Raw genomic sequence first — 12,224 nt, 5'->3', positions numbered from 1 at the left:
TCCATCATCAAATGTGAGATTTACAAGGAGGGAAAACAGTACACCTCTCTGAACAGTGTCTGGGAGGCTGTGGTTGCTGCTGCACGCAATGTTGATGGTGAACAGATCAAAACACTGACAGAATCCATGGATGGCAGGCTTTTGAGTGTCCTTGCAAAGAAAGGTGGCTATATTGGTCACTGATTTGTTTTTGTTTTGTTTTTGAATGTCAGAAATGTATATTTGTGAATGTTGAGATGTTATATTGGTTTCACTGGTAATAATAAATAATTGAAATGGGTATATATTTGTTTTTTGTTAAGTTGCCTAATAATTATGCACAGTAATAGTCACCTGCACACACAGATATCCCCCTAACATAGCTAAAACTAAAAACAAACTAAAAACTACTTCCAAAAATATTCAGCTTTGATATTTATGAGTTTTTTGGGTTCATTGAGAACATGGTTGTTGTTCAATAATAAAATTAATCCTCAAAAATACAACTTGCCTAATAATTCTGCACTCCCTGTATATTACTGCAGTGCTATCATGCGCCCTATTAATGGTAAAGGTTCCACATAATGAAGAAATACACTTATTTGAATTTTGAAAATACCTTTCCAATATTTTACGTGGTTTGTTGTATGATCTACATATCAAATATTTTCAGTGCTTGGCTCGTGCATAAGCTGTAAGATCCGAGCCAGTACCTTAACTAGCCTCTGCTTTCCATGTTAATTTGAGGGCCCGTCCACCTCTATTTACTTAAATATTACTCCCAATCCGCGCACGCACTCACCACTCCATCAAAAGATGGCCACCGAGTTTGCGCCACTGAATTAAGTGCATGATCGTTTCCGTCCATGCAGCGCATGCGCATGAGACTGCGCAGTCTGTGGTTGCCAGGGTAACGAAGTGGCTTGGCAGCGGCGGGAGCACTACCCAGAGGTTGCAAGGAACAGAAGAGAGAAGGGGGCACCCGCCTTCTGAAATTGACAGCCCTCCACGATGGTAAGCCTGTGGCCCCAAGTACACACTGCCACTACTGCGTCCTGCGCCCTAAATGAAAGACTAGAATTCTAGGGTGAAACAAGGCGGCTACAGCAAACTCCCAGATGGGGCTTGTTCAGGGTTATTATACAAGCTGGGATCCGTAGAGGGGTTTCGCTGGCATTTATCCATGGTTGGAGTGGGTTAATCCTGAAATCCATAATTTGTATCGGCCGTATGCATGCTCGGTCTAGGGTTGGCATCTTTAGGGCGGAGTTCAGGGTCCGTTATTAGGGCACAGACTGGGGCGTTCAGCCTTTCATCCAAAGACGAGGTCTCCCCATCGAGGTCTACGCGCTGAGATTTGAAGTGCTACACTAAGATCAGGAGTGGGTTGGTACAGGTGTACCCATGGGCCCTCGGTGGGGAGGGGCGATACCCTGTCATCGAGGGGAGACTGAAATATTGGAGTCAATGAGTGAGGTCCGAATAATGGGGCTATTAATGGCCTCATGATTAGGAACCTTTATCCTGGGATCGAAGGGGTAGGATGCTACGTGCTGATTTTTCCGGAATGTATATTTGAGATCCATAAAGGACTATCTTGGGATCTTTTAGTTATAAACCCTGCCTTTAGAGAGCGGGACGGTAAGGAGTGAGAGCTCTGTTTGGGCTCTGGGGCATCATTATCTCCAGAAAATATTTAAAGCAGGCATAATCAGCATTGCACACCCAATCAAAGCCTTTTGCTGTTGTCCGTTGTTCGCCTCTTCTGCCCCAAATGTCAACATCATCAGAACCTTAAGCGCTTTCTAGCTTCATGACATCACACAGTACTCCTGGCTATGCGTTCCACTCAAACTCACTTCCCTGATACAGTCGTCGATGGCACTGTTAGTTGCTCCTTTCCGAAAATGTATTATTTGGAATATTAAGCAGAGCCTGGTTGGAAACTAACTAGTTGGTAATTCTAGCTTCTGGATCTAGGGCTCCCCTGCAAGCCAGTATGGTTCAGTTTGAAGAGTGTGCTTTTTTTCCTCTCAGACTTTTCTAATACCCGTCTTCAAACTTTAACCTTTGAATGATTGGATGAATCCAGATTATTTTTTTAGTTGTGCTAATAAGTATGTGCAGTTAAATTGTTTTATATTTGTATTTATATAACTATTTATTATGTGATGATGCTGAAATGGGCTGTAACCTAAACAGCATTAAAGAAACTTAAACTCTTGAACCTGATATAGCTCCATCTGGCCACCTAACATACAAACGTTAAATATATTATTGAACTGTAACGGCTAATAATTAGTTACAATACATATACATTTTATAGATGGCATTGTGTTTTACAACAAAATAGTTCACCTGCATCTAAACCGCTGTACATGGGTAGCATACCACATTTATTTTGAAGTCCACCTTCTTTCCGATCCAGTCACCAACCCAACACGAAATTCAGCTTGCCTTTTAAATCATATTTTCTTCTTTAGTGCCACTAGCATAAGGGGCAGATATTCTGCTATTCTCTACCCAGGCTCAAGTACACTTACCATAGTGTATTCTTCAGCATGGCATTTATTTAGCATACTCTACCCAAAGTTTGCGCTTGTAATTGTACTCTTGTGAAGGTGAATGGGCGATACCAGGTATAGTTCACTGTTCATAGAATACCACTAATGTCGATTATTTCTGGTCCCTGTGAAATATGAGTGCAGTTCCTTCTGATTAGTTGTTAAATAAAGGTACACAATCTAACCTTGCTATGGCAATGCCCATTGTAGTTCCAGAAGGGCTTGACCCATGACAGATTTTCAGGCTAACCAATTGACTATTGTAAATTGATATTGTGTAGCAATTCTGAAAATCAGGCATTGAACCAGACTACCGCCAGGGGTTTAAGTAGAATGAAAAAAGTGTGTGGGGTGTCTCTAAAAAGCCTAAGAAGCATATTTAGGAATCCTTTCAAAGAGGAGTGGCTTGTATAATTAAACGTGTGGATTAAAACTCGAGCTTTCTGTTATTGTATCCATAACTGACATACACCTAAAATAAAGCCAAACCTATTGGCTTTACCAGTGCTTGTCTCCTGTATCAGATAAATGTGTAACAACAATGTGATGTGAAAAAATAAAATGTAAATTGTCTCATATTCTAAAAACATGTGGATGGGAATTAAACAATACTATGGTCTGTGGAATGGGTAGTACCCTAGGAAGGGCCTAAATCACTCATGTTTTTCACCTCACACCCAAAGCTCTGCAGTCTTCCTATAGCACGTAAGCCTTTTTCTCCCCACTTCTTCCTGAAATCTTCCACCTGCATATTTCTAAAATCTTACATCAACCTATCTCACATCTCATCTCATTCCTCACCTGCACCTGCACGTAATTCCCTGCACCCACTCACCTCTAAGCGTTGTATTTCGTTTTACATTTGCAATGTTATTATTTCGACAGCTGTGTACCTCCTTCACACACTTTCGCAAAAAATGACAATTACAATTGGCACACATGGCCATTGCTCTGTGCAATCAAAGGATTGGGTGAGCAGGTATTCTGGACACCTTTATGACCCGCTGACAGGCGCTTCGAGAGGCTTGCCCTTACCTCAGTGTAAGGAAATGCCTCCTTGGCATGGTTACTCCCTAACTTTTTGCCTTTGCTGATGCTAAGTTTTGATTGAAAGTGTGCTGGGACCCTGCTAACCAGGCCCCAACACCAGTGTTCTTTCCCTAAACTGTAACTTTGCTTGCACAATTGGCACAGCCCTGGCACTCAGATAAGTCCCTTGTAACTGGTACCCCGGTACCAAGAGCCCTGATGCCAGAGAAGGACTGCTGACCTACAAGCCTGCATAGAAGGAAGACGACAACTGCTTTGGCCCCAGCCCTACCGGCCTGTCTCCAACTTCGAAAACCTGCACCAGCGACGCATCCGACAGGGACCAGCGACCTCTAAAGCCTCAGAGGACTGCCCTGGACTAAAGGACCAAGAAACTCCCGTGAACAGCAGCCCTGTTCAAAACCAGCTACTTGTTTGCAACAAAGATGCAACTTTCAAAGTCTGCACGTTTCCCGTCAGAAGCGTGAGACTTCACACTCTGCACCCGATGCCCTCGGCTCGAGATTCAGAGAACCAACACCTCAGGAGGACTCCCCGGCGACTGCGAGCCCGTGAGTAACCAGAGACGACCCCCTGATCCCCCAAAGCGACGCCTGGAGAGAGAATCCAGAGGCTCCCCCTGACTGCAACTGCCTGTAACAAGGGACCCGATGCCTGGAACCAACACTGCACCGCAGCCCCAGGATCTGAAGGAACCGAACTTCAATGCAGGAGTGAACCCCAGGCGACCCCCTGCCTAGCCCAGGTGGTGGCTGTCCCGAGAAGCCCTACCCCCGTGCCTGCCTGCACCGCTAAAGTGACCCCCGGGTCCCTACATTGTTTTCTATCTGAAACTCGACGCCTGCTTTGCACACTGCACCCGGCCGCCCCTGTGCCGCTGAGGGTTTGTTTTGTGTGCCTACTTGTGTCCCCCCCCAGTACCCTACAAAATCCCCCTGGTCTGCCCCCCGTGGACGTGGGTGCTTACCTGCTGGCAGACTGGAACCAGAGCACCCCTGTTCTCCATAGGCACCTATGTATTTTGGGCACCTCTTTGACCTCTGCACCTGACCGGCCCTGAGCTGCTGGGTTGGTAATTTTGGGGTTGCCTTGAACCCCCAACGGTGGGCTGCCTATGCCCCAGAACTGAGACTTGTAAGTGTTTTACTTACCTCCTAACCTTTACTTACCTCCCCCAGGAACTGTTGATTTTTGAACTGTGTCCACTTTGAAAATAGCTTATTGCCATTTTTACAAATATTGTATATAATATTGCTTTTATTCAAAGTTCCTAAAGTATCTAAGTGAAGTACCTTGCATTTAAAGTGATTAATGTAAAACTTGAACCTGTGGTTCTTAAACTAAGAAAATATATTTTTCTATATAAAAACCTATGGGCCTGGAGTAAGTCTTTGAGTGTGTGTTCCTCATTTATTGCCTGTGTGTGTAGAACAAATGCTTAACACTACCCTCTGATAAGCCTACTGCTCAACCACACTACCACAAAATAGAGCATTAGAAATATCTAATTTTGTCACTATCTTACCTCTAACGGGAACCCTTGGACTCTGCACACTATCTCTTACTTTGAAATAGTATATACAGAGCCAGCTTCCTACATTGGTGGATCAGCGGTGGGATCTAAGACTTTGCATTTGCTGGAGTACTCAGCCAATACCTGATCAGACGACTTAGGTCCTCATTGCAACCCTTGCGGTTGGTGTTAAAGTAGCGGTAATACCGCCAACAGGCTGGTGAAAAAAAAAATGAGATTACGACCGTGGCGGAAACCGCCAACATAGACAGCCACTTTAACACTCCGACTGTCACGGTGGTACAAACAACAGCGTGGCGGACACCGCCAACAGACAGGCGGTAGACAATGTACCGCCCACCCTTTCACAACACAGCTATCCAACACCTTTTCCGGGGCGGAACCAACGCAAATAAAAACACGGCAGAAACAGTACACAGAAGGGAAAACACTCACCTCTCCACACCCCACGAGGAACCAGGATGCCATGGAGCCCGAATTGCAGATACTGCCGGCAGTGGTCTTCCTGCTCCTCTATCAGGAGCTCCAATGACGGCGAGACGACCACAGTGAGTACTGCACCTACAACACAGGGGAGGGGGAGGGAAAAGAGAGTGACACACACACGCAACACCCCCACCCTCACCCACAACTCCATACACACAAATACATGCTGCAACATTACATATACACCCCACCCAACCCCCCTTGAATAACGTAAGGACAAAAGGAAATGATTGTCATGATTGTAATCAATAAAAATCCATTAGTCAAAAGTCAAAATCCAGTATATACAAATATGTACACCAACTGGCGGCGGGGTCTGTGGCGGCGGTGCTGGCGCCGGGGTCTGTGACGGTGCAGGTGGCGGTGTTCTCCGCCATACAGTTTGGCATCGACGTGGACAGAAGGTGTGAAACTGGTCCCTCAGTCTGTGCCACCATGCCCTCTCCTGACCTGCCCTGACCGCAGCTGTCTTGCCACTATCCCCTTTCGTTTTCTCTGGGCACCTTTTTCACCGTGGCAGGTGGCAGAATGGCCTTGTCCTCGCTCCGTGGCACACTGGCAGCCCTGATGGTTGGCGCACTCCATGACCCCTCAGTTGCTGGCACCACTGTGTCTGGGGATGTGGTAGCTGAGGTGCTGGGCTGGGACCTGTAAAGCCTGGCCCTATGGGAAGGACGGGGGGAGAGGTGTAGGGAAGAGGTCAATATTAGCCAGGAAAAGTTTTTTAGACACACTGGGACGGGTAGATGGAGGGGGTTTGGGAGTGGAGGTAGAGGTAGTGGTTGTAGGAGGTGTACGTCTGCTGAATTTGGGTGAAGGTGCATGGGCTGGAGGCTGTTGTGAGTTGGATGGCTGTTGAGTGGGTGTGTGCCTGCGTTTGTGTAGTTTGGAAGGAGGGCTCACAGACACACTGGGAGAGGACACAGGGGATGTGTGAATGGTAGGGGTGGTGAGTGCACATGAGCGGTGTGTGGTGATGGATGTAGTGTATGCAGGTGTGAGTGGAGATGTGACTGGGACGGAGGAGGGAGCCGTGGAGGAGGGGGACACCCTGGAGGCAGTGGATGTTGGTATGTGTGCATGGGTATGATGCTTGTGTGAGTGTCTGTGGGATGTGTGGTGCTTATGATTGCCTGAGCCACCCTTGTGTGTTGAGGTGTGTGCATGCTTGTCTGATGGTGTGCTTGGGATAGGCTGAGGTACATGGTATTGAGTCTGGGTGGAGGAAGTTGGAGGGGGAGGCTGGACACAGGGACAATGGCTGCCATCAGTGCTGAGGCGAGAGCCTGAAATGCTCTCTGTTTGGCTGCCTGGCCAAAATTAATGCCCTCCAGGTATGCATTTGTTTGTTGCAAATGCCTCTCAACACCCTGGATGGCATTCAGAATGGTAGACTGCCCAACAATGAGGGATCTCAGGAGGTCAATAGCCTCCTCGCTGAGGGCAGCAGGGCTGACTGGGGCAGGGCCTGAGGTGCCTGGGTTGAAGGAGATGCCCACCCTCCTGGGTGAGCGGGCACGGGACACATGCTGAGGGGCTGCTGGGAGGGCGTGTTGGTAGGGGGGGTGGCGCTGTACCTGTTGATGCGGGGGGTACAGAGGATCCTGCCACGGCAAGGGAGCTCCCATGAGAGGAGGAGTCGCTGTCACTGCTGTCAGCTCCTGTTCCCGCCGTGGAGCTCCCCTCGCCCTCCGTCCCACTGGTGGCTTCAGACTCCGTTGTTTCGCCCTCCAGGGCCAAGTGGGATGCAGCTCCCTCCTGCTCCAGTGCCAATGCTCCTCTGCCTGATGATGCTATTGCACAAAAGAATAGGGAGACCACAAAAAAGGGGGGGGGGGGAGAAAGAAGAAAGACATGTTAAGTGCATGCAACACCACTACCGTTGGCGGACACTACGGACACAGCAGCCCTCTGCACTACGCCATGCACTTATAGTTCCTAGATTAATCAGATGTCCATGGGGTACAAGGCCTAAGCCCGATTGCTGCACACATGAAAGTCACAGGAGCCTGACTAGCTGTAGATGGCACTAACCACTAGTGGGGTTGGGGTGCCACTGAGCCTGCCTCACAAGGGACCTTGACTACCAAGATCGCCCTGGCCTAGGGGAACCCACTGCCCACCTCCCCCACCCAGACACCTCGTAATGTGTGCAGAGGCAGCTGAATGAGAGTGTACTCAACCCCTTGTGGCTGCTGTGATGCCCTCAAGCGCCCATCCAACTCCGGATACGCCACCTCCAGGATCCGGGACATCAGGGGTGTAATGGTGCGTGTAATGGTCCCACATTGGGAGGCCATCCCCAGCTGAGCCTCTGCCGTCTTTTTGCTCCAGCGGCGAAGGTCCTCCCATCTTTTCCGGCAGTGGGTGCACCGTCTGTGGTGGACCTCCAGGGTCCAGACGTCCTTGGCGATGGCACGCCAAATAGCCTTCTTCTGGTGGGTGCTGACCTAGAGGAATAGTACAGGGGAATAGGAAAATCTTTACCCGTCCGGACTGTGATACTCATTGGCCCACGTTCCCAACCTTGCCCTGACGCACATACACTCACTGTCCGCATATGTAGGCCTCAGTCCCCCCATGTATCTTCCATCCACACCACTCCAGACAGGCTTTGCCCATGCAACATGCTCACAGTGTACTCACCTGTTTGTCTGGAGGACCGTACAGTTGTGTGTACTGGGGGAGGACCCCATCCACTAGTTTCTCCAACTCCTCCGAAGTGAAGGCAGAGGCACTTTCCCCAGACACATGAGCCATCATCGCTTCCAAACTGAGGTCACAGCAGCACTTGCAGTGTAGGTCCTCTCCTGTTGAAGGTCAGGTATCAAGTGAATGAACAGACAGAAAATGGCAGTCACGTCCGCGGTGGTGCGTACCGTCACTGCCGGCGCACATCGTCATTGGCCCCTTGGAACCATAGGGTCCAATGTTAACCAATGCAGGATTGCGCTGCGGTCTTCGACCGCCTACCGCGACGGTGTACAACGCCAGGGCAGTTACCTCATATCCTCTTGTCCCACCTTACAGGCCAGGCAGCCGCCATTTCAGGAGGCCACATGGCATTAATATCAACTGCGTCACACCAATGTAGGCCTTGAATACACACAGTAACAGGCACATAGCGGATTAATAAATGTGTGCAAATGACATGTTGTGATACCTCAGTGTTGGCTGACGCTCGCTGTTCTCGTCCATAGGGCACGTCTGCTGGGGCAGGGATGAGATGGCGGCATCCTCCGGTATACAGACCGCTGGTGGACCTGTTGACAATGGAAGAGAGACACGTAATAGTCACCTACAGACTTGATCGTGCAACAATCCATGAACTGTGTGCCCAGTTGGAGCCAGACCTGATGTCAGCTATCCGCCATCCCACAGGAATCCCCCCTCTAGTGCAGGTCCTGTTAGTACTCCATTTCCTGGCAAGTGGTTCCTTTCAAACAACAGTGGCCATTGCATCAGGGATGTCCTAGCCAATGTTCTCCAATGTGTTGTCCAGAGTGTTGTCTGCCCTGCTGAAACACATGTGTAGCTACATTGTGTTCCCTCAGGTGGAGGATTAGCCCACAGTGAAAGGTGACTTCTATGCCCTGGTACATATCCCCAACATCATAGGTGCCATTGATGGGACATGTGTGGCCTTGGTACCCCCCGCAGGAGTACAGAAACCGGAAGAGCTACCATTCTATGAATGTGCAGATTGTGTGTTTGGCCGACCAGTACATCTCCCATGTGAATGCCAAATATCCTGGCTCAGTGCATGACTCTTACATTCTGAGGAATAGCAGCATCCCTTTTGTGATGGGGCAACTCCAGAGGCACAGTGTGTGGCTAATAGGTGAGGAAAAGGACCCTATACAGTGTGAATAGTTGTCTGGGTATGGGGTTGTCCCTACGGGTTAGTGTGTGTCTACCAGTTGTCCCTCGACATTTGCAGGTGACTCTGGTTACCCCAACCTGTCATGGCTACTGACCACAGTGAGAAATCCCAGGACAAGTGCAGAGGAATGCTACAATGAAGCACATGGGCGAACTAGGAGTGATTGAATGCACCTTCGGCCTCCTGAAGGCCAGGTTCCGGTGCCTCCATATGACAGGTGGTTCTCTCTACTACTCACCAAAGAAGGTGTGCCAGATCATCATGGCCTGCTGTATGCTGCACAACCTGGCTTTGCAACGGCAGGTGCCTTTTCTGCAGGAGGATGGTCCAGCCGGTGGTCTTGTGGCAGCTGTGGAGCCTATGGACAGTGAAGAAGAGGAGGCAGAAGAAGAGGATATCAATGACAGAAACAACATAATCATGCAATACTTCCAGTGAGAAACAGGTAAGAAGATGTCACTGCCTCCCACATCTCATACTATTGTTGGAGCAAGCATAAGTCTGTCATTTTCGCTCAGTGTATGGACCCTAACTTGTCACTTTGCCTTTCCATTTCACAGATGTGGGTCCCACTTTTTGCCCTCTGCTATATTTCCTCCAGCCCTACAGCTGTGTTACATCGGTATGTGAACAATTAAATTGACATTGCTATATTCCATGGTTATTGCAATTACACGTTTGTGAAAGCACAGTCTGACTCCAGATTGTTTTGTGATTGAAGTGTGTTTATTTCTGTGCAAATAAGTGGAGGGGGTTATAAAATGGGCAGTGGTGATGGTGGAGGAATGTCCATGGCAAAGTCCAGTCTATTTGTTTCACAGGTGCATTGTTCAAAGGGGCATAGGAAGTGGAGCAATGGCAGTTTAAAGATGGACAGGGTGACAAAGTGAGACATTCAGAGGGGTCTCATTTCCTGGCGGGGGTCTTGGCAATGTTCTCTGGATCTCGGGGACCGTTTGCTTGGTGGTTCTCCATCTGCAGGGGGTGTGGTGCTGGTGTCGTGTTCCTGTGGCGTGCCTCCTGTCCACTAGCGCCGGCGGAGGGCTGTTCATCGTCCAGGCTAGTGTCAGGGGCCCCTTGTTGTGCCACAGTGTCCCTCCTGGTGTTGACAAGGTCTTGCAGCACCGCTGCAATGGTGACCAGGGTGTTGTTAATGGACTTCAGGTCCTCCCTGATCCCCAGATAGTGTTCCTCCTGCAGCCGCTGGGGCTCCTGAAACTTGACCAGTACCGTTGCCATCGTCTCCTGGGAATGATGGTTAGCTCCCATGATGTTGGAGAGGGCCTCGTGGAGAGTGGGTTTCCTTGTTTTCCTGAGCCTCTGTCACCTGAACCGTGTGCCCACTGCCACTGCCCCCAGGTCCCTAATTTTCTTGGGTTGGTGGGTTTGCCTGGGTTCCCTGTAGTGGTGGACACACTGCTCATTGACATGTCCTGGGGACAGAGGGATTTGCCCGCTGGGTGGGTGCTGTGCTGGTGTTTCCTGAGGGGGAGGCTCTGTGGTGGCTTGTGCCAGTGTCAGGGGAACCAACTGTCCCGAGGTACCTGATGGGCCGGGCTGGTCATCTTGATCCAGTTGTGCACATCTGCTGTCATCACTGTGGGTCTCTTCTATGGGGGGACTGCACATGTCTGGTACCTCCTGTCCGGTGACGATGGGTTGGGGTCCTGCAGGGGTGTAAAGGCATGATTATTGCATCTGTGTGTGCCATCGTGTGCAATGGGTGAGTGACCGTGTACTCCAGTGCTTGCATTCTTGTCCTGGTCCTTGTGTGATATTTGGTTTGGGGTCTGTGTGGGTATCTGTAGTGGGCATGATTTGGTGATGGGTGTCCATGCTTTGGTGTTGCATGCAGGGCTTGGTGTTGGGATGGGTTGTGGTAGTGGGGCATATGTGAGGTGTTGGAGTGATGGGGGTGAGGGTGGGAGTATGTGATGGCATGTAGGTAGGGTGGGGGATATAATAGTAAAGCTTTGACTTACCAGAGTCCAGTCCTCCTGCTACTACTGCAAGGCCCTCAGGATGCAGGATTGCCAAGACCTGCTCCTCCCATGTTGTTAGTTGTGGGGGAGGAGGTGGGTGTCCACCGCCAGTCCTCTGTACAGCAATCTGGTGTCTGGAGACCACGGAACGCACCTTCCCCCGTAGGTCGTTCCACCTCTTCCTGATGTCATCCCGTGTTCTGGGTTGCTGTCCCACTGCGTTGACCCTGTCGACGATCCTGTTCCATAGCTCCATCTTCCTTGCAATGGAGGTGTGCTGCACCTGTGATCCGAATAGCTGTGGCTCTACCCGGACGATTTCCTCCACCATGACCCTGAGCTCCTCCTCAGAGAACCTGGGGTGTCGTTGAGGTGCCATGATGTGGTGTGGGTGATGTGTGAGGTGGTGTGTGTTGTGATGTGTGAGGGGATGTGTTGTGTGTTGTTTGCGGTGCGTGGATGTTGTGTAAGTGATGGTGTTGTGTGTCTGTGGATGCTGGTGTTGTTTATGGTGGTGTCTCTCTCTGGCGTGGTATCAGAATTCTGGTAGTAAGGGTTTGTGGGTGATGTGGGTGTGTGTTTTATATTGGATTAGGCGTGTGGGTGTGGTGTGTGTATGTGTGTCAGGTATGTGTATTTCGATTTTTCCAATGTGGTTGTGTTTTGTAAATGTGTGTGTATTTTGAGCGCGGCGGTGTGTACCGCCAATGGAATACCGCAGATGAAAGACCGTCGCTTGGATTCGT

General features: G+C 49.7%; 1 protein-coding gene across 2 annotated transcripts in view; it reads left to right on the top strand.

Moving 5' to 3' along the window:
* Window positions 1–877: 877 nt before the first annotated feature.
* Window positions 878–12,224, top strand: part of IFT56 (intraflagellar transport 56) — a 674,300-nt gene continuing 662,953 nt past the window's right edge. Inside the window, exon 1 of one of the 2 annotated variants that reach the window (XM_069231232.1) lies at window positions 878–993. In XM_069231232.1, coding sequence (XP_069087333.1) covers window positions 991–993 — 3 coding nt within the window. In that variant the 5' untranslated portion in view covers window positions 878–990. The remainder of the gene's footprint in view (window positions 994–12,224) is intronic. The other variant, XM_069231233.1, reaches the window with a different exon arrangement.

Source organism: Pleurodeles waltl, chromosome 4_2 (genome assembly GCF_031143425.1).
Source record: "Pleurodeles waltl isolate 20211129_DDA chromosome 4_2, aPleWal1.hap1.20221129, whole genome shotgun sequence".
In the NCBI taxonomy this organism is placed as follows: domain Eukaryota; kingdom Metazoa; phylum Chordata; class Amphibia; order Caudata; family Salamandridae; genus Pleurodeles; species Pleurodeles waltl.
This window is presented reverse-complemented; position numbering and strand designations above follow the sequence as displayed.